Here is a 24,163-nt window from a genome sequence, read left to right on the forward strand (position 1 = left end):
TCTGCCTTCCTGCCTGAAGCTGTCATACCCCACCCTGCCCCCATTTACAGCTTGGCTAAATCTTAGGAACAATTAAAGTAAAAGTCATTCTTCAGGTTGACTCTGGTTCATCTAGGATAGAATTAGCATAAGACGCATTTTATCACATGCTGTATCTTAGCACAGTGTCAACTCCACCACCCATGACCTTAATGTAGGGAAGTGGCATGAGGATGATTTTTGCAAAATAAGGAACTAGGAAGTCGTATTCCAAGCCTGCTACCTAAGTGCTACCAGACACAGAGTGTAGGGAGACGGTATTCAATTACACAGAACAGACCATTCGAAGCCTACTGAGCAAAGGGATTCCATTGCGATGGCCATTCTCATAGTTAAACCTATTACAAAAACTAGTCACAGGCTGTACTTTACCAAAGTTAATGGTAAACCTACCTCTATTCTTCCTGTATTTTGCAGAAGTTCCCCATACCAAGAAGTTTTCCATGAAAACAAGAAACATGTATAACCCCCAGCCCAGAGGATGGAAAGGGTCTCTCTTCTACCCTGTCTCATTGCCACTCTGTCTGTGGGTGACCTTTTCCTGCTCACTCTCTGCTAAACAAACTAGCTTTCACTTTGAACTCTATACTGGTTCACATTTGAATTCTTTCCTATGTGAAGCCCAAGAACCTTCTTGGCCCAGATTCCCCATTCCAGGGGCTTCGTTCTGTTGGCATCAACCTGATCAACAGAATCCTGTGGTAGGATTTCAAAGGATAAAGTTTTATTTTTCTAAATCCAAGAAACCAGAAACATTTCTCAGTACAAGTCCTTTTATTCAGTGCATCAGTTATTATATGATTTTAAATGAAAGCATTTAAAATTCTTTCTTACTACATAACTTTTTACAGTTAACTTTAATTTAAAAGAGACAAGAATGAGTGAAAATTCTGAGTATGTTTTACTTGCAGGTTAAATGTGATCTCCAGGCAAATCTCAGTTACTCATGTTAAATTAATGTACTTAAAGGCAGAATAGCGAATGATCTAAAATAATTTTAATTCTCACTTTTATTAAAAATATTTGTAATTCAACCTGGACATGTCTCAAGATTTGAAAATTCATGTCAGAAAGTCAAGCAAATTTATAAACATTTGAATTAGGTAAAGGAGGAAGGTTGCTCTGATGTCTCCCCAACTTTAAAATACACATGTAAATATGACCCCCATATACTACTCCATTATTTCTATAACTATCTCCCGGTTGGGTATAGACCCTGCCTTCTTAGACTGAGAGGATATTTGACTTTTCTCATGTCTTATGTAGAATAGGGAAGATTAAGTGTTGGAGCTTGGAAGAGGTTTTATGAATGAATGCAAAGTAAAGAATTAACAGATGTTAACAGAACTGTGGTTATGCAGATTATGTGTTGTCAACGCGAGGTTCTGTATTTTAACTAAAAAGATACTTATATGGAATTTCTGTTGTCAAATTAAAAAGCAGAATTTGCTTTGGAAAACACACATGTACACAACTGAAAGCTAGAATCAAAGAATCTTAATTTTTAGCAGATATTGTGACAAAATGATTCTTCCATTTTGTTTTGATCTTTAAAATGTAAGAAAAGGAGTTACTCATTATAATTACAAAAATCTGAAGAGTAACTGCCATTATATATTAAATAAAACTTACCTCTTTAAACAGATAAGTGTGAGCCATAATATATCTTTCCATGTTCTTTTTAAGTAAATATAACCTCATTTTCATATTTGAGAGCAAAGAGGCTTACCATTCTCAATGTAAGTTTAAGACTGGTTACTTAGCAATATTCAAATGTGAGTCCCTGCTTTGCAAATGGATTTAAAACAGTTGCCCATGTAAATGTGTGACAGACTTAGAGAAGTAAGAGATTTCTTAGCATTCAAATTATAATTGGATAGGAAACCATAATCAATTGACAACAATCCAGACTCACCAAGTTTCATGCAGATTAAGTTAGCCACATATCACTATTTGTATATGTATTGTTAGGTGTGGTTCATAATTATTCACCATTCTCCCCTCACTAAGTACCTAGAGCACGTTCATAGAATTGGCATGTAAAATCAAGGCTTCAGTCATCTTCTAGATCCTACTTTTGTGATTTGTTTTTTCCTCTATTTTTAGTCCACAATATACATTTCTTGGTTTTCATGTCATTACTAGTTCTTAAGGCACCTTTTCAAAGGCTTGATGCATTTTAGTAGAGGGCATCCCTGGAGAATCTGCTACTACTGTTGTAGCCATTCATGCTGCATTGCCCACTCTTGGTGTCTGCATATATACTGGCTTTACTACACTTTACTGTATTCACTTACTCCTGGCCCTTTCTCTGTATAGTCATCTATCTCAAGAATCCCTTTATTTTTGGTTATTGGCCCTCTGAGGAATAGGACCTTCAATATGGTCACTTCATAATAAATTATGTTGTGTACATGTTGAATAAATAGGGCTTAGATCTAAAGCAGGATATGCAAAATACTCTTAGGTTGTAGGAAAAATTCTAGAATTTCTACTTATGTTTAGTTGCAAATCTTGTCCTTTTATTTATTTTAGTGTATTTTATAATGTAGATAATATATTTGTATATATTACATGTACATGTCTTTTACGTAGGGTACTAGTGGACTCACATTAGCAGAGTTTGGCAGAGTAATCTCTCTTGTCACAACACTTTCTGTTCTGGCCACTCTGGCTCCAATGGCCATTCTGTTCATCTGTCACATGCTGACCGATCAGTTCAGTACCACAGCCAGTACTAGTGTCACACCGGTCATTCTACCTTTGCAGCCTGTCTTTTAACCAGTTACTGCTCTTTGCTGTGATATGTGGCTCTCTAAATTGGTGAAGTCATCTTAATGGAAAGTGTTTATTTATTCTGCCCCTACTTTGATCGGGAAGGGATAGTTTCTATGTAGCATACTGTCTTAAGGAATATTTTCTTGAAGACTGCAAAATAATCTTTCTCCATAATATGTTCCTGGTTTTAAAACCCTTCACAAGCCTCTGTTTCCTCCTATCCCTTCATAACAGAGTTAAAAAAACAACAACAAACATTTATAAATACTGAGGAAATAGCAATTATATAGCAAGAGAAAAAAATCAAAATCACTTAAGGTAAAACATATGTTCCAAGAAATATAACTTTCATAAATGGAATCATACTTTAAAAAAAAAAACAGATACCAAGGGAGCTTGCTCTTCAAAGTTATTTTCATGTAAATGTTTTTATAAAACAAAGAATAATTTTCAAATAAATGACCATTCTTCTGTATTTTATTATACAGGGTTTGCTTGAATTGAGAAAGTTTTCTAAACATCTAGTTTATCTTAACAGGAAATAAAAAAGTATTTGAGGTCTAAGAATATTTATATAAATTCCTAAAAATTTTACACAAAACTTCAACAGTATCTTGATGACTTTGAGACAGAATACCTGTGACCTTTTGTTGTAATTTTGCTCTGTAATTTCATGCTGTTAGCCAGGCCTTCTCTAACAGGGATTCTCTGTCTTGATTACTAGCATCTCCATTAAACTAGTTGCTCAATATATAAATATTGGTGTCACCTGTAAATCCTTCCTCTTCCTTATAATTCATATCTAATTAGTTACTGAGTCTTATCAATGATACATTCATAATAATTCATACTAATTTTTAACTCTCTCTTCTCTTCTTTATTCCAAGTACCACTCTCTAATTAAAGCCATATGTCCTTTCTGACTAGCAATAATGCCCTGCCTGGTTGGTCTTCCAGTTATCAGTCCTCCTGACCGTCAATCCTTCTTTCCATCCTTCACACTGTTGTCAATAATATCTTCTAAGGCATGTATACATTTTATTACCACCATATTTAAATCAATCAATGCCTCTTAATTGCCATAGAAAAAACTTGAAATTTCTTGAAGTGTCACCCAACTACCTTCACAACCTGGCCCCTCCACTTCTCCTCAGCCCCATTCCAACTGTCCACAATTTCCACCAACATGCCCATTCCCTTTCCCCAATTTCCATGTCTTCCTCTTTCTGTTTCCTCCATTCCAACCTTTTCCACAACTCTCTGCCTAATGAAAATTATCAATATTTGGTTCAAATTTTATCTTTTTGTGAAGCCTTCCCCAGACCTCTACTTTCTGGTACTTCCATATTTCTTTTTCAGAACTTTAGGGCAACACTTACTTCAAGGAAGCATTAGTGTGTACATGCAGTCAAAGGATAGCTCTTTAAAAATAAGAGCTCTACCATTTTAAATACTGAGCGTCCATATTCATTCTGAAGTCAAGTAATCAGTGTATGATATTTTGTACCCCAGGATCTTGGGTATTTCTAAGTTTTTTTTTTTTTAATGTGCTTGATCACATTATTTACCATTTAATTGGTGTCTGCTAAATTCAGAGACCTATTTCTTAACTGAGCTATAATCTATAGCTTTTAAGAGATACTTTGTAGAGTATTAATATTCTGATTGCTTAATTTGATGTTTAATTCTGTGGTCAGATTTATATTAAAACAGCACTGTTCTAGGCCTTTCAATCTCTACAATCATATAAGACAAAAGAACATGCCCAACAACACACACACACACACACACACACACACACACACACACACTTCAAGATTTGGGTTACCCTCCCAATTTTATTAGTATCTTAAATTTACTTATCAGATTCCAGTTTTAAAAAGTAGTTAAACTACTGTTTAATAAGAGATTTCAAGTGCATCTATATAAGCATGCATTCAAAGAGCCTAGCAGTTATTTCCTATTTTATGCTTCATTTCCTATCTTACGTTATTCTTTTTGTAGATTGCAGTTGTTGCAAACTTTATAAATTTATACTTTATAGTATTTATATAAAACTTTAAACACTATTCTCCAAGGTTGGAAATAATATGTATAATAGTAGCTATCAATAATATGCTTCAACTTATATAGCTATAAAAATAAAAGAAAATAAAGTCCTTGAAAAAAAGAAGATAATTATGACAGTTTCCAATTTGAAAACGGTGTTGAAAATACTGCTTTTCCTAAAATATACAATTTATTTTTAGACTTGATAGACTTTTATTTTTATGACGCTTATTGGTCAAATTAAAAGATCAATAGATAACTGCTACCTTATATATCAGACTCTGAAAGATTAATTTATTTTCCTTAGAATAGTATTTCTTTGTTGGATAAATTAGTGAAAATATCATTGATAAATTAATATAGAGCATTTCTACAAAGGAAATATAGTGAGGGTATAACATGTTTCATATTGAACTTGCATCCATTCTGGAGTAATTGAATACAGTGAAGTTTCAAAAAAAAACTCATAGAAAATGAAATAAAAGGGAACTAAATAATGGATTTGCCTCTTTTAAAAATAATGTGTATGTTAGAAAAAGAGAAGAAAATAGAACATCTAGAATAGTTTTACTGACATTTTCCATTAAAGATGACTATCAAATGAGCCAATGGTGAGGGTTTTGTTTAAAAAAATTTACAGAACATAGTATAATTTTACAAATTATTAGCTTTAAGATAACTGAAGAGAAACTTTGAGCTGAACTACTCGAAACAATCAGTGGGATGAATTGGTCTTGAGGCATTCGGAAACGCATAAACTATTCATGAATTGAGATCATATCATTTACATATGATAGTTTGATTCTAAAGCTTTAACCTTGTATTCTTGCTCACATTTTTCCAAGTATCATTCAAAAAAATGTGTAGAGTATACTTATACTCGTATATCTCTACAGAAACCTATATTGTTCATTTTTAAGCATGATCAGATCATTCCATAACATTTGCTGTGAAGAAAAATGTCATTTCCTAACCACTGACTCTTCACTATCACCGACTTAAGTGACGGCACCATTTTTCTATGCACAGAACTCCAATGAAAGGAGATGAGTATTGAAGCATCAAAAATTCGTCAGGCAAAGGCAGATTGCTGAGAGGGCATGGACCTCAAGCATGATGTTAAAATAAAGTCCCAGTACCATGGAAGAAAGAAAACAGTTAAGAAGGTTTTGTTTTGTTTTAAACCTGGCACTCAGATAAAGCAAATACTTTCCAATTAAATAAAATGATGTTAAATTGGGAAAATGAGAAATGAGAGCAGAAAATTAGGAAAACAAATATAGAATTACTCTAACCACATTAAAAACAGTAAAAGTAAACAAACTATATCGGAAAAGAACATGTAAACTTACAGTTGTTGTATAAGCAGCTTCTGGATCATCTTCCAGCACCCGGGAAAGACCAAAATCAGAAACTTTGCATACTAAGTTGCTGTTGACCAATATATTTCTAGCTGCTAGATCCCGATGGACATAACCCATGTCAGAAAGATACTTCATTCCTGATGCAATGCCTCGGAGCATACCAACCAACTGGATGACTGTGAAGTGGCCATCATGTTTCTGAAAGAGAATCACAAATGTTCACATTGATTTATGTTAAGACAGTGTGTGTGAAGGCATGCATGTGTGTGTGTGTGTGTGTGTGTGTGTGTGTGTGTGTTTCCAGTATTAAATAAAACCCTTCAACTTATTTTGCTGGATACAATAAATGTAAGCATCAAGTTTGCTGACCATTGACGATGTTCCTACCAAAATATAAGAATTTGCTTGACATGTAAAGGAAAGGATAATCTAGCTGGAAATGATGAAGGAGAACAAACAAAGGATAAAAGGGAACCAATCAAATTAACTCCCAGAAAACATAATTTCGAAAACTTTAAGTAACAAGAGGAAACTAAAGTCAAAGAAGGTAATAGCAATGGCTATCAAAAAGCAGAATTCACTTTCCATACTTATGAGTTTGAACCAGCCATACAGGTAGGAAGAAGGGCAGGAAAACCGAGGATTGGTCAAAACTGTGATAACTCGAAATATGAGGAAAACTGATCACTCAGGAAAAAGAAAAATTAATTGCACAAATAAGAAACAAGTATAGGAAAGTTGCAGGAAAAAGAAAAAAACACACATGAACAGAAAAGAATTAGATTTCCCCATTGTTTCATTACATAGAGCAGACAGGAAGTTGTTGACAATTGACTGAAAACAGGACTATTTTAGCTCCTAGTTGGAAAGCGTAAATGAAATATGAATAACAAGCCAGGCACAGCACTGGTATGTAGTCAACCCCTTGACTATTCCTCTTGCCTTGATTTAAAGATGATACGCATTTTTTTTAAAAAGGGGAAAAAATACCCAATGGTCATCCATGCAAGACGTGTTTTTTAAATTTGAAAAACAATGCATATTGTTCTACTTATTTGGAGAGTGTTGTGTTTAATGGAGTTAAGGAGAAACACGAAAGATTCTCAAGTTGGTTTTATACATAAGGTAACATTTATTCGTGAATGATTTAAAAAAAGTCCTATCTATTAATAGTAAGAGATTATAGGGCTATATTACCTTATACAGTGTCGTAGAACCATAAATAAGCATCATAAATTTTGCAAAATTAAGCAGTTTTCATGGTATCTGATTTAAAACTATAGAGTAGCTTAAACACAATGATGATTTGACCATATCACAGTGACAGAGTCTCCTACATACACAGTGATGATTCATTGGTCAGTTAAATAATAAGCTTATATTACAAATGAAATAAACTTTGTCTTACGATATCAACTTATCTCCTTGACAGCTTTCTGATAACATCACCCAACTCAAGTGCAGAGTAAGGCAAAGAACTCTCTCTTAAAAGAAATATTCTATAGCAAGGGTATCCATTTAAACAGGCTCTTCTGTATAATTGATGTATAAAAGATAACCTAGCAAAGAAAATCTTTGGTGTTATTAGCTCTTTATGTTTCCAATTTATCTTCTTAGACAGTGGACTATTAGATGAAATCTTTTATCATGTGCTCTACCTACGTCTCCTCTATTAGGGATCTCAAAGCCTTTGAGTAGAATTGAAAGCATACATTCTTTTGGCCTAGCACAGATTACTCTAAATTTAAAGAGGCCGTTTTTTTAACTAATAGAAAATGAAGTTGCTTGGTGTCACAGTTCTTGTCAATGCAGAATTTTTGCACAGTAGGAAATGTTAATGGACCACCTGAAAAAGGAAGGAATGCCTCAGTTTCCTTATCTGTGCAATGGGAATTGAATAATCGAAGTCTGAGTTGTAGTGAGAATCACACACAAAACACAGAGGAGCCCTGACTTATTTAATAACAGTTATTATTTAATAAAACCTTGTTATTATAATTACATGTAGTTTTTGTAATTTTAATATGAATCCGATAATTCTCTCACTTTCCTGAAAAACCAATTGGTAACATAAACTCTTACATCATAAAGAGAAATAGTTCTTTATTACCAGGCTGAAATTTAATTTCCTATTTATTCTGAGGGCGGCACAAAGCACCAATTTATTTCTTAAAAAAAAAAAAAAAGACAATCTTTTTTAGAGCATTTTTAGGTACACAGCAAAATTAAGAGGAAGGTACAGAGAGTTTTCATATACCTTCTGCCCACACACATTCACAGCCTCCCCCATTATCAACCAGCATCCCTCACCAGAGTAGTGCATTTGTTACAAATGATGAATCAACATTGATATTTTCCACATATTCTTAATCCACTCATCCATCAACGGATACTTAGGTTGCTTCTGTACATTGGCTGTTGTGAATAATGCTGCAGTGAACATGGGAGTACAGATATCTCATCAAGATAATGGTTTCATTACCTTTGGATATTTATCTAGAAGTGGGATTGCTGAATCATATGGTAGTTCTATTTTTAACTTCTTGAGGAACCGCCTTATTGTTTTCCATAGTAGCTGTTCCAGTTTATATTCCTACCAACAGTGTACAAGTTTTCCCTTTTATCCACATTTTCACCACAATTTTTACTCTTGTCTTTTTGATAACAGCTATCCTTACATGTCTGAGGTGGTAGCTCACTGTAGTTTAATTTGCATTTAACTCATGATTAGTGATGTTAAACATGTTTTCATCTACTTATTGCTCACTTATATGTCTTTTTTGTAAAAAAAATGTCTATTCAGGTCCTTTGCCCATTTAAAAAATTGAGTTGTGTTTTTTGCTATTGAGGTGTATGAGTTCCTTGTGTATTTTGGATATTAATTCCTTATCATATACTGTTTGTAAATGTTTTCTCCCAATCCATAGGTTGCCTTTCATTTTGTTGATAGCTTCCTTTGTTGTACAGAAGAAGCTTTTTAGTTTGTTGTAGTCACATTTGTTTCTTTTTGCTTTTGTTGTCAAATCCAAAAAATCCCAAAAAATCATTGCTAAGACCAATGTCAAGAAGCTTACTTCTTATGTCTAGGATTTTTATGGCTTCAGGTCTTATGGTCAAGTTTTTAATCCATTTTGAATTAATTTTTGTGTATGTTGTGTGACAAAGGTCTACTTCCATTCTTTTGCATGTGGCTATTCAGTTTTCCTAGACTGTTTATTGAGGATACTATCCTTTCCTCAGGATACTTGTATAGTCTTAGCTTTTTTGTCTTAAATTAATTGACCATGCATGCATAGGTTTACTTCTGGGCTCTCTATTTGGTTCCATTGATCAGTGTGTCTGTTTTATGCCAATACCATACTTTTTTGATTACTACAGCTTTGTAATATATTTTGAAATCAGAAAGTGATGCTTCCATCTTTGCTCTCTCTTCTCAAGATTGTTTTGGTGATTTAGGGTCTTTTGTTGCTCCAAACAAATTCTAGGATTAATTTTTCTATTTCTGTTAAAAATGCCATTGGAATTTTGAAAGGGTTTGCACTGAATTCGTAGCTTGCTTTTGGGTAGTATGGACAATTTAATGATATTAATTCCTCCAATTCTGAGCACAGAATATCTTTTCATTATTTTTATCTGCTTCAATTTCTTTCACCAATGTCTTATAGTTTTCGGTGTACAGATCTTCTACCTCCTTTGGTAAATTTATTCCTAAGTGTTTTATTCTTTTTTGATAAAATTCTTCACTTCTCTTTCTGATAGTTTGTTGTTAGTGTATAGAAATGCAATTGAGGAGTGATGTCATAGACATGGTGCTGGTGAAGCGGACTTCTTGAGTTCTCCCCTGGAAGTTATCACAAATTGAACATCCATAACCCATCAAAGGATTCTCTGCTCATCACACAGAAGAGACATGCACGAGGATTAACTGAAGGGGGAAACTCGGTGAGCAAGGGAAGAGGGAAGGGAGCGGTGTGGTGACCGGCCTGAATCCATGGCTGCAGAGACGCTGGGCCCCAGGCAGGATACAGACTGCAGGTCGTAGCAGCCCGATGTGGGTTCCCTCCCTGCACCCCAAGGCCCTGCCCAGAGATCAGCATAGAGGACGGCAGTGCTCAGTGTTGGAGGCAGAAACATCAGCTGACAACTGCGGCTGGTTTCTCTCTGTCAGACAGAAAGCAAAGAAAACAACATACGTAGACCTCTACCCCCCACCCTCCCACAGCTCTCCCTAGCCCCGCCCTTCTAGAGCTTTAAGCTGGTCCCAGACCTGGAAGAAGGAGTAGTGTCAGATTACAGAGGAGCTGCAACCCTCAAGAACTGGAACGAGCCGGTTTGCAGATGTGACCTAGGGAAGAGGCTGGGATGGGTGTGACACTGGTGGTGGACTAGCCAGGGAGACAAAGGCAACTGCCTACCCAGCCCCCACCTTTTCTGAGCGGCTCCCCCGCAGGACAATTAGAGCTGCCTAGACACACCCGGGTGTCAGCAGTTGGTAGCAGAGGAAGCCCTGGGCTTTCAGCAGCTCAGAAATCTCACACCCTCCACATACCCCAATGGAAGAAGTGCCCTAAGACCCAGGAGACCTGTGCATAGGGAAGAAGCCCACCTCCTGGTGGCTGGCTGTGGTGCTCTCAGTGCATGTTTGTGTAGGTGAAGGCACAAACTGCACTGACTGTAAAAACTACCAACCACACCCCATAGCCCCACCCATCTGGAACTGCATTGGCAGGGTCACTCTGGGGGCCAGGTGGCCCGCTCTGCCTCCACAAGACACAGAGGAGTTTTTGTACAGCAGAGGATAACCTGGAGATAGCTTGGTGGACTTTAATTTTTTTATTATTATCATTTTGATATATATACATATATATCAACCCTCACACAGCAGCTCATATATTGTGGGCATAGCCAATTCTCACAGCTAGTCAGCCTGGGAGTCAATCCCACACACTGACAAGCCAAAATCAATTAAAGCTCAACTTCAACAGGAATATACACATAACACAAGGGACACCTCTGTGACACACACACACACAGGAGAATAGGGAGACTATGCAATTCAAATATAAAGGACATATACTACATAAGTCTACCCAGCAAAGACTGAGAGACCTAGGGGATCTACTTAATACATTGAAGCAAACACAGTCAGCCAGAATGGGGAAACAAAGAAACATGTCCCAAATAAAAGAACAGAAGAAACCCCAGAATTGGAACTAAATGAAATAGCAGTAACCAACCTATCAGAAAGAGTTTAGAACACTGATTATAAGAATGTTTAAGGAGCTTAGTGAGAACATAAAGAAGGATACAGAAATCATAAAAAACAACCAGTTAGAACTAAAAAATACTGTAACTGAAATAAAGAACACACTCGAAGGAGTTACCAGCAGATTAGATGAAGCAGAGGATCGAATCAGCGATTTAGAAGACAAGATAGCAGAGATCACCCAATCAGAACAACAAAAAGTAAAAGGAATAAAAAATGATGAAAACAGTTTAAGAAACCTGTGGGATAACATCAAATGCAACAACATGCGCATCATAGGAATACCAGCAGAAGAGAGGGAGCAAGGGGTTGAGAACATATTTGAAGAAATAATGACCGAAAACTTCCCTAACCTGGTGAAGGAAATCGACATAGGAAGTGCAGAGAGTTCCAACCAAGATGAACCCAACAAGTCCACACCAAGACATATTACAGTTAAAATGGCAAAGGTTAAAGACAAAGAGATAATCCTAAAAGCAGCAAGAGACAGACAGCGGGTTACTTACAAGTGTGCTCCCATTAGACTCAGCTGACTTTTTTACAGAAACTTTGCAGGTCAGAAGGGAGTGACAGAAAGTATTAAAAGTGATGAAAAATGAAGGCCTACAACCTAGATTGATCTATCCAGCAAGGCTATCATTTAAAATTGAAGGAGAGATAAACAGCTTCGCAGAAAAGAATAAGCTAAAGGAATTCATTACCATGAAGCCAGCATTGCAGGAAATGTTAAAAGGGCTTCTTTAAGCAGAGGAAAGATGAAAACAATCTAACTAATGAAGACCAAAATACAAATAAGAAAATGGCAATAACTACATACCTATCAATAATCACTTTAAATTTAAATGGACTAAATGCTTCAATCAAAAGACATAGGGTGGCTGAGTGGATAAGAAAACAAACCCTTACATATGCTGTATACAAGAGACTCACCGCAGATCAAAACACACACACAGGCTGAAAGTAAAGAGATGGAATAAGATATTTCATGCAAGTAGAAATGAGAAAAAACCTGGAGTAGCAATACTTATATTTGACAAAATAGACTTTAAAATGAAGAATATAATAAAGGACAAAGAAGGGCACTACATAATAAGAAAGGGATCGATCCAACAAGAGGACCTAACCCTAGTAAACATCTATATACTCAATGTATGAGCACCTAAATATATAAAAACAGATATTGACCGACATAAAGACAGATATCAACAGCAACACTATCATAGTAGGGGACTTCTGCGCACCACTGACAACAAGGAACAGATCCTCCAGACAGAAAATCAATATGGAAACAATGGCCTTAAATGACACATTAGACCAGTTGGATTTAATCAATATTTTTAGATTATTTAACCCCAAAGTTGCAGAATATACATTCTTCTCAAGCACATATGGAATATTTTCCAAGATAGACCACATGTTAGGCACAAGACAAGTCTCAATAAATTTAAGAAAATTGAAATCATTTCAAATGTCTTCTCTGACAGTGGTATGTAATTAGAAATCAGTTACAAGAAAAAATCTGGAAAACACACAAATACATGGAGGCTGAATAACATGTTACTAAATAATGAATGGGTCAACAATGAGATCGAGGAAGAAATCAAAAGGTACCTCAAGACAAACGAAAATGAAAGAACAATGACCCAAAATCTATGGGATGCAGCGAAAGCAGTCTTAAGAGAGAAATTCATATCAATGCAGGACTACCTAAAGAAACAAGAAAAATCTCAAATGAACAGTCTATCTTTATACCTAAGGGAACTGAAACAAGAACAGCAAAACAAGTCCAAAGGAGTACAAGGAAGAAAATAATAAAGATCAGAGTGGAAATAAACAAAATAGAGACCAAAAAATTAATACAAAATATCAATGAAAGCAAGAGCTGTTTTTTTTGAGAAGATAAACAAAATTGACAAACCTTTAGCCAGACTCATAAAAAAAAAAAAAAAATTAGGAAAATACTATGAGCAACTATATGCTAACAAATTAGACAATGCAGAAGAATCGAATAATTTCCTAGCAGTATACGACCTTCCCAGGCTAACTCAAGAAGAAACAGAAAATCTGAATAGACTGATTACTACCAAGGAAGTTGAATCAGTAATCGCTAAGCACCCAACAAACAAAAACCCTAGACCAGATGTCTTCACAGATGAATTTTACCAAACATTCAAAAAGAATTATCACCTATTCTACTCAAACTATTCCAAAAAATCCAGAAGGAGAGAAGCCTCCCAAACTCTTTTTACGAGGCCAATATCACCCTGATCCCAAAATCAGACAAAGACATTACAAAAAAAGAAAACTACAGACTAATATCCCTAATGAATATAGGTGTAAAAATCCTCAACAAAATATTAGCAAACAGAATTCAGCAATACGTTAAAAACATCATACACTTTGATCAAGTGAGATTCATTTCTGGTATGCAAGGTTGATTCAATACCCACAAATCAATTAATGTGACACACCACATTAACAAAATGAAAAATAAAAATAATATGGTCATATCAATAGATGCAGAAAAAGCATTTGACAAATCTGGAGCCACTTATGATAAAAAACTCTTAGCAAAGTGGGAATAGAAGGCTCATATCTCAACATAATAAAGGCCATATATGATAAACCCACAGCTAACATCATACTCAATGGGGAAAAGCTAAAACTATTCCCCTTAAGATCAGGAGCAAGCAAGGTTGCCCACTTTTTCCACTTTTATTCAACATAGTTCTGGAAGTCCTAGCCACAGAAATGAGAAAAGAAAAAGAAATAAAGTCACCCAAATTGGAAAGGAGGAAGTAAAATTGTCATATTCAGATGACATGATACTATATATAGAGAAGCTCAAAGACTCCACCAAAAAAAAACTATTAGAACTGATAAATGAATTTAGTAAAGTAGCAGGATACAAAATTAACATTCAGAAGTCAGTTGCATTTGTATACACCAACAATAAACTATCAGAAGGAGAAATTAAGAGAACACTTCCATTTACAATTGCTTCAAAAACTACAAAATACTTAGGAATAAGTTTAACCAAAGAAGTGAAAGACCTGTACTCAGAAAATTATAAGACACTGAAGAGAGAAATTAAAGAAGATGCAAATAAATGGAAACACTTACCGTGCTCATAGATAGGAAGAATTAATATAGTTAAAATGTCCATACTGCCTAGGGCAATATATAGATTCAATGCAATTCCTATCACAGAAATAGAAATTATAATCCTAAAGTTTATATGGAACCATAAAAGACCCCGAATACCTATGGAAATAATGATAAATAAGAGCAAAGTGGGAGGTGTTATGATACCTGACATCAAATCATACTACAAGGCTATAGTAATCAAAACAGCATGGTACTGACATAAAAACAGACATACAAATCAATGGAATAGAATAGACAGCCCAGAAATAAATCTATACGTATATGGTCATTTAATCTATGACAATGAAAGCAAGAATTTATATTGGGATAAAGACAGTTTATTCAATAAATGGTGTTGGGAAATCTGGACAGACACATGCAAAAAAATGAAGTTGCACCACCTCCTTACGCCATATACAAGAATAAATTCAAAATGGATTAAAACTTAAATGTAAGACCTGAAATTATAAAACTCCTAGAAGAAAATACAGGAAGTAAATTTGCAGATACTACTCTTAGCAATATTTTTACTTATATATCCCCTTGGGCAAGGGAAGTAAGAGAAAAAATAAACATGTGGGATTATATCAAACTAAAAATGTCTTCACAGAAAAGAAAACCATCAATAAAACAAAAAGGCATCCTATTGAATGGGAGAAGATATTTGTCAATAATACATCTGATAAGGTGTTAATGTCCAAAATTTATAAAAAACTCATTCAACTCAACACCAAAAACAAACAACCCAATTAAAAAATAGGCAGAGGACATAGAGAGAATTTTCAAAAGAAGACATACAGATGGCCAACAGACATATGAAAAAATGCTCAACCTCACTAATCATTAGAGAAATACAAATAAAAACCACAATGAGGTACCACCTCACTCCAGTCAGAATGCCTATCAAAAATAAATCAACAAACAACAAGTGCTGGCAAGGATGTGGAGAAAAGGAACCCTCGTGCATTGTTAGTGCGATTGCAGATTGGTGCAGCCACTATGGAAATCAGTATGGAAGTACCTCAAAAAACTGGAAATGGAACTACCTTATGACCCAGCAATTCCACTCTTAGGTACCTATCCAGAGAAACCCAAGACACCAATTCAAAAAAAATGTATATACCCTTATGTTCATTGCAGCGTTATTCACAATAGCCAAGACGTGGAAACAACTGAAATGCCCATTGGTAAGATGACTAGATTAAGAAACTGTGGTATATTTATACAATGGAGTATTACTCAGCCATAAAGAAGAATGAAATCTTACCATTTGCAATGATATGGATGGACCTAGAGAACATTATGCTAAGTGAAATAAGTCAGATGGAGAAAGACAAATACCACATGATCTCACTTATATGTGGAATCTAAAGCATAGAATAAATTAAAAAACTAATCAGAAACAGTCTCAGAAATACACAGAAAAACTGAGGGTTGCTAGATGGGAGAGGGGTGGGGATGAGGGAGAAGGTGAGGGGATTAGAAAGCACAAATTGGTAACCACAAGATTGCCATGGGGATACGAAAGACAGTTTGGGGAATAGAATCAATAATGTTGAGAAGATTTTGTAGGGTGTCAGATGGGCACTTGTCTTATTAAGGAGATCACTTCAGGGATGGTGTAGATGCCTGACCACTCTGCTGTACACCTGAGGCTGAAGATGAATAACAATGAATGTTAACTACAATTTTATATATATATATATATATATATATAGTCATGGGATGTGGAGTACAGCATGTGGAATAGAATCAGTGGAATTGTAACAGCTGCATATGATGTCAGAGGGGTACTAGATTGGGGAAGGGGGATTATCACTTTGTGAGGGGTGTAAATATCTAAGTATTACATTGTTTCGTACACCTGAAACTAATAAAATGAAAACAAAAAAGAAATGCAATTGATTTTTGTATATTGATTTTGGATCCTGCAACTTTATTGAATTTATTTATTACTGACAGTTTTTTTTGGTGGAGTCTTTCGAGTTTTCTATATATAATACCATGTTATCTACAAATAGAGACATTTTTATTGCTTCCTTTCTAATTAGGATGCCTTTTATTTCTTTGTCTTGCCTAATTGCTCTAAGACTGCCAATACTGTTGACTAAAAGTGGTGGGAGTGGGCATCCTTGTCTTGTCCCTAGTCTTAGAGGAAAAGCTTTCAGCTTGTCACTTTTGAGTATGATGGTAGCTCTGGACTTGTCACATATGGCTTTTATTATGTTGAGTATGTTCTCTCTATACCCACTTTTTTGATTTTTTTAAAATCATTAATGGATATTGAATTTGTTAAATGCTTTTTCTGCATCTATTGAGACAATCATGATTTTTTTATCCTTCATTAATGTGGTGGTTAATGTGGTGTATCACTTTAATTGATTTGTGGATGTTGAACCATCCTTGCATTCCTGGAATAACTTTCACTTGACCATGTTGCATATACTTTTAATGTACTGTTGAATTTGTTTGCTAATATTTTGTTCAGGATTTTTGCATCTATGTTCCTCTGAGATATTGGCTTGTAGTTTTCTTTTTCTCTAGTGTCCTTTTCTGGCTTTGTTATCAGGGTAAAGGAGGCCTTGTAAAATAAGTTTGGGACTATTCTGTCCTCTTCCATTTCATGCAAGTTATTTAAAATTTTTTTTAAACTATTCTTATTACCAATATTTGAAAAGACTTGAATTAATTGCTTTCTTATCAGTGACGTAGCAATCATGGTTCTAATTACAGTAAGTGGTATCATTTAAAAATTAGCTTTTGGTTTTTGAAAAGAATGTAAACCACTTTCTCTATGTTTTTTCATGAGACTATACAGTGTAGTATATTTATTTTTAATGCACAGGGCCAAGACATTTTCAGGGGTCCATGAGTTCAAAACTATTTTTATAACAGCATTAAGACATGCATCTGCTGTTTTTTACTATGCTGACATTGGCACTAATGGTATAAAACTGTTGGGTAAAATTGCAGAAATCACAAATCAAATTAGTAGCACCAAACCAAACTGTACTAGCATCCTCATGGTCTTCTCTGTCAGATGAACAAACTAACAAAAAAGGATAGTTTTGTATAAGAATATACTTGGTGAAGCAGAAAAAATCATTAATTTTGTTAAATGTTGATCCTTGATTACACACTGCCATGATCAACATCTCTGAGGGACAGACGAAAGCTAGATTGGGCAGCAGCAGAAATTAAAGTGCAGTGCATTCACACCAATGGCCTTGGTATATGCCATTAAATGTTCTGGATCGAGGATAACTCTTTGGAGATGGTCCAAATTGAAGAAAAGGGGCTGGGCCCTAATAGTCCGACATCAATGATTGAATTCAGGCTGTCCTTGTAAGAGTGTCATGGCCTTGGAAAATGATCTTCTCTAGTCAATGGCATCTTCCAGAAAGGGTCTCAGCTGAGCGCTATTAGCTTTCAAAATTCTAGAAGCTATAGGAATAAAGGGGTTTATCCTGAGAGTTGTCCCCAAGAAAACTTCTTCATGCAAATCTCCTTTTAAAAATCTGCTTTCCAGGGACCCCAACCTGTGATTATCTATCTATCTATCTATCTATCTATCTATCTATCTATCTATCTATCATCTATCTATTGATCTATCTATTGATCTATCTATCTTATCTATAATCTATCATTTATCTATATGCTGTTTATAAAATATGGGCTTGGTGAAAAGGAAGTCCAAAAGTAATTCTATATGGTTTTTGGAAACTTATACCTCAGTTGTTGCCACATTATTCTAGAGGAAAAAACAGCTACTCACATTCTTTAAACACTACAAACCAGTCACAGTCTCTTTAAAGGTATTACCTCATTTAATCCTTGTAATAACTATGTGATATAAGTGTAGTTATTATCTCAGTTTTATGGATGGTCAAAGTGAAGGACAAAGATATTTAATAACCTAGTAAATGGCAAAGTCAGGATTTGAATCCAGGCAGTATAATTCCAGAGCCTGTATTTTTATTAACTGGGGTTGTCTGAAAAAGAGTTGGCTGAACCTTTGCCATAATGACTCAGTCTAGGCTAGTTTGGGCAGCATAGTTTGGTTTAACAAAGGAAGGTATAACAGAGCTCTGAGAGTATTAAATAAAAACAAACAAACAAGAACACTATAGCTAAACCAACAAATGATTTATTTATCTATGTCTGGCTGAAAGAAATAGGCCCATTGATTCATACATGAGGTATGGCACAAGTCTATTTCTCTACAAGTTATGCAACTCTCTCCTCCATACAAAATCTATATTCCTTTTTCTAGTCCTTGTCAATATAGACTCCTCAAATGTAGTTTAGGACATCCTGGTTTTCTTGAATATGGTGGATGGTTAATAAATGGTGACTGAATTAAATAGCCTTTGATACTACCTTATAGAGCACCAGTTGCTATTGCTAATATTATTCCTATTGTCTTGTATAAAAAAAGACTGTTTTCTTTTTTTAAGGTTTCATACAGGTTTTCTCCCTTTTATGCAGCAGTTCTATCACAGCATCCACTATATTGCCAGGGCTTGTGTCAGCACTTGATGAATATTAATTCAAATTGAATTGAATTGTTTATAAGGGGAGGAGAAAAATGTGAGAGCACTGAGATTTAATATCTTTGGGTTTCAAACTGGAGATTAATCAAAAAGAAACTATGAATTTTTTTATGACATATGGTTATTTTCCCAGGAAGGCAGATTCAAATGAAAGAGAGTGAATGTGGCATATTTACACACTGCATCTCAGAGCTTAGTAGCTAGAATTCAGTTTGTCTTCATTCTTTTTTTTTCTCTTTGCTCTCTCAACCTGACTGCTGAGAAACCTGGAGCTTAACCTCTAAATGACAGAGAGGGTGAGCCTGATTAGACGGTGTTTTCTGAAAGCTATACATAATAATGTCTGTTACTTTGAAAACTGCCGAGCTCCACCAGACCCTGACATTAGAGCACAGCATCCACCAGATCCGAGCAGTCCCTGGCACGTCACATTGTCTCCACAGTGATGCAAGCTCTTGATGATGGTTGTCAAGGCCCTGCTTCGTGAGTTGTGCCCCATGGATCCTTTAAGCCTCTCAGCCTCCATTCATCTTAAGTTGACCTCAGGTACTTAGCCTGTGCTTAGGACAAATGCAGGATTTGAGTGCCATGCTGTCCTGAAGTCTTCATATTATTGTCTAACAACATTTTTAACAAAAGAAATATATTCAACATAAAAAAATATATTTAACACATATTTCCTATGAAACACACATATCATCCCGTTACTCATTTGCTTCAAACCCTTCAATGACCTTTAGTGACAGAATATAAAGTACAGGATCATACAAATCTTGCTTCTATCTCTAGTTTCATAACCTAATTCTGATTCAATTTTTTTGTGTATGTCTGTTTCACTCTTACAACATGTTACTTCATGTCTAATATGCTTTGCTTACACAGCTCCCTCTTCCAGGAATGCTCTTCTAGTCTTTTGTCAACTGAGCTTTTCATAAGTTTAATCTCTTCTAGGAGGTCCTTGATGAATCCTTAAGTTCATTCTTTTAAAAGTACTCATTGAGCATCTACTATGGGCCATTTATTGCTCTAATTGCTGGAGTCAAAAACGTAAGCAAAAAAGAAAGATGCCTGCTCCAGTTCTACTTGCATTTAATTGAAAGCAGGGAGACAGAAAATAGGTAAAAAATAAATGAGATACTTTCAACTAATGAGAAAATAAAAAATAAATAAAATGTGCATGAAAGAGAAAGACATGATGGAGCCCGTGAATAGCTTCCAGCATGTACAAAACGACAAGTCAGGAATGAGTTTGGCATGCTTAAGAAATAAAAGTCAATGAGGCTGGCGCTTGTTGAGTGAGAGGGAGGAAGACGGAGACGGAAGAGGTAGGCAGAGGCCAAATCAGGTAGGGCCTTGTAAGCCAAGGTGAAGAGCTTGAAATCTATTCTAAAAGTAATGAGAAGTTAGAGAAGAATTTTAATTGGGGAGTGAGATACTCTGAATTGTGTATGGAGAATGGAAGCCGAGAGATCAACTTGGAAGCTGTTACAGTAACACAGGAGAGAGAAACTGGTGGCTGAAATCAGGTCTGAGATATATTTTAGAAGCAGAGCCAGCAGGATCTGTAGTAAATTGTACAGAAGGGGAAACGTGTTATGAAAGAGGAGAAATGAGTTTAGATGAGGTTTCTTTCTTTAAGTATCCTGTCTTCATCAACCCTGGCTAGAACCACATGTGTAAGTGTCTGTCTCTTCCACTGGCTTGAACATAATCTTATCTAAGGCAATAAGCTTACTTTGTCTTGTTCATCTGAAATGTCAGGGCCTAGATTCATGCCTGGCACACGGGAGATAACTCAACAGATATTCACCGGATTGAACTGACCTGAATTTCTTTATTTTTCTCTTAATGAAGTACTTCAAGCTTTTAGTCAGTAGTAAGATATTCTTGGAGTACTTTTCATGGCAAGTTAGATTTACTGTAAGAGATTTTCTGAGAAAATCATGAGTAAATGAGAAGTATTGAATACACTTGCAACCACCTTCACTTCTGAGGGCAAGACTCTGGTCTGACTCTAATTTTGACCACCACATCCTTATATTTTCGCTGAAGAGTGAGGAAAAGTGGGCTAAGCATGTTATACAGATTTCTGCTATATTTCTTCCTAGGCTGTCACTGGAGGATCATAGAAATGTTGGCCCACCAACAGAATAGCCTCAAAAACTATAAAAGTTCTATGGACCACAATATAAATCAGTGCCTTCAAACTTTCTTGTTGAAAAAAGTGCAATATGCCTTTGTATACAGTAAATAATTATAGTGATTCAATGTCCTGAAAGCGTTAAATGTGAGTGATAAATAATACTATACTAGAGTAAAATTCATAAAAATTGCACATCTTCATTTAACAAACATTACAGAGAATTTAATTCATTATGCAGGGTCTTGTTTACCTACAATAAATAAATTTTCCAAAGATTCCTCATGCATTTGGTGCAATAAACACTTTTGGATAATAACAATTTATGCTTTAAAATGAAGAAGGAAAGTTTGGCTCACATGCATGTCAAAAGACTGTTTTGGTTCACTAACTGTGAATTATAAGAAATGGCACCAGCCTTTCATAACAGAATGACAAAAATAGAAGGGTTAGTTGAAGCCTTGTAAAATTATTACTTCCAAAACGCTGACTTGAGCTATGAAATGGCTATGAAGGAAATGTACCTTACTAAGCAGTTTACAAAAGATCAGTGGACACTTTATAAGCCTCTTGCTCCCCTACTTTTGTGTTGCTAAAGTCTTTTTTGAAAAAAACTAGATGTCAGAAACACAGTGCATTTGTAAGGGACAAAAGATGAGAATCTGTGAAGAGCAACAACAACAGAGAAGAGCTAACCTCTGTGTTCCTAATTGTCCTTTAGTCCCCAAACATCCTCACCCACATTGTCTGCTTGTTCTCACTTTTTAAAAATTTTATTAAATTTTTCAGGGGTGACATTGGTTAATAAAATTATACAGGTTTCAAGTGTACAATTCTATAATACGTCATTTGTATATTGCATTGTGTTCACCACCCAAAGTCAAATCTCCTTTTGTCACCATATATTTGAGCCCCCTTACCCTCTTCCACCACCTCCCACCCCCCTTTTCCTCTGGCAAACACTGAACTATTGTCTGTGTTCTGTAACTTTTTGTTGGTCTTGTTTGATTGTTGCCATGCAGTCACTTCTTTTTGTTTTGCTACCTGAAATTCAATTTTTAAAATTCTATTTGGGCCAAATTCATAGATTCATAGGTGGTGGAGGAGGGGAATATTGGGAGTCAACAGCATAAAGTTTCAGTTAAGCAAGATGAATAAGCTCTAGAGACCTGCTGTACAACATTGTAACTTTAGTCAACAGTGCTATATTGTACAGGTAAAAAAGTTGTCAAGAAAGTAGATCTCATGCTGTGTTATTACCAGAATAAAATAAATTCTATTTGGGCTTACAAGTTCATGTAAAAATGCAAAAATCATACAACAAAATTATATAGTATTTGTGAATCACACGCTGGTATGAATTAATCTAACCTTATATCCAGCTAAGATCTATGGTAATGGAAGAGTGGAAGCTTAGATTAGGGTGGAGGAGAGTCCAGGCTACAGGTGATTCTATGAGGTGGAAAAAGGGCCTAGCCTGGGTGTACAAGGTGGTGGGGAGGGTATGCTGCTACAAGATAACTAGAAGAAAGAAGGGGATGCGACAGAAAAATGCATCTGGGGAGGAAAACACACTCTTTTATTATTATTATGTTATATTAATTTCAGGTGTACAGCATAGTGGTTAGATATTTATATAACTTAAGAATTAATACCCCTGATAAGTCTAGTACCCACCTGGGGCTATACATAGTTATTTCCTATTATTAACTATATTCCCTATGCTGTACTTCACATCCCCATGACTATTAGGTAACTACCAATTTGTACTTCTTAATCCCTTCACCCTTTCACATCGGCCCCCACCTCCTTTCCCATTTATCACCCTGATAAATCTAGTACCTATCTGACACCATATAGACAATATTAGTAACACCGTACAATATGATTGACTATATCCCATACAATATGATTATACTATACCCTACATCCCCATGATTACTGTGTAACAACCAATTTGTACTTAATTCCTTCCCCTTTTTTACCCACCCTCTCCAAATCTCCCCTCTGATCTGGCAACCATCAAAATGTTCTCTTTATCTTGAGTTTGTTTCTGTTTTGTTTATTTATTTATCCTCTTCTTTAGATTCCACATATAAGCAAAATCACATGCATCTGTCTTTCGTTGTCTGGCACACTCCACTCAGCACAATACACTTCAGGTCTACCCACACTACTGGAGATGGCAAGAACCCATTTCCTCCCCTGACCGAGCCATATTCCATTGTATATATGTACCACCTATCCTTTTCTATATTCATCCATTGACGGACACCCAGGCTGCCTCCACATCATGGCCATTGAAATAATGCTGCAATGAACATGGATACACAAGTTCCCTTGAAATAGCATGTTTGGTTTCTTTGGATAAATACCTAGAAGTGGGATTACTGGGTCCTTGTTTGTTTCTTATTATAGTCTTTATTTTAAAGTCTATGTTGTCTGCTATGAATATTGCTACTGCAGCTTTTTTTGCTGTTTGAAATATCTTTTTCCATCTCTTTACTATCAGTATGTGTGTGTCTTTTGATCTGAAGTGACTTTCTTCTAGGCAGCATACGTAAGGGTTTTGCTTTCTTATCTATTCAGCAACACTATGTCTTTTGATTGGAGCATTTAATCCATTTACATTGAAAGCAATTGTTGATAGATATGTAGGTATTACCGTTTTATTATTGATATTTATTTTGTCTAGGATACTCTTTATCTGTTCTTTAATTATAAATGATAGCTTTTCTGGGTAGAGTAGTCTTGATTGTAGGTCCTTACTTTTTATTACTTTTACTATTTCCTGCCAATTCCTCTGGCCTGCAAAGTTTCTGTTAAG

The 24,163-nt window shown here is 35.4% G+C and overlaps 1 protein-coding gene across 1 annotated transcript in view; it reads right to left on the reverse strand.

The window, feature by feature from the left end:
* Window positions 1–24,163, reverse strand: part of EPHA6 (EPH receptor A6) — an 860,810-nt gene that overhangs the window by 120,670 nt on the left and 715,977 nt on the right. Inside the window, 1 exon segment of the mRNA XM_088794040.1 lies at window positions 6,219–6,428. Coding sequence (XP_088650166.1) covers window positions 6,219–6,428 — 210 coding nt within the window.

This window comes from Rhinolophus sinicus, chromosome 17 (genome assembly GCF_057876585.1).
Source record: "Rhinolophus sinicus isolate RSI-liver-muscle chromosome 17, RSI-T2T, whole genome shotgun sequence".
Lineage (NCBI taxonomy): Eukaryota > Metazoa > Chordata > Mammalia > Chiroptera > Rhinolophidae > Rhinolophus > Rhinolophus sinicus.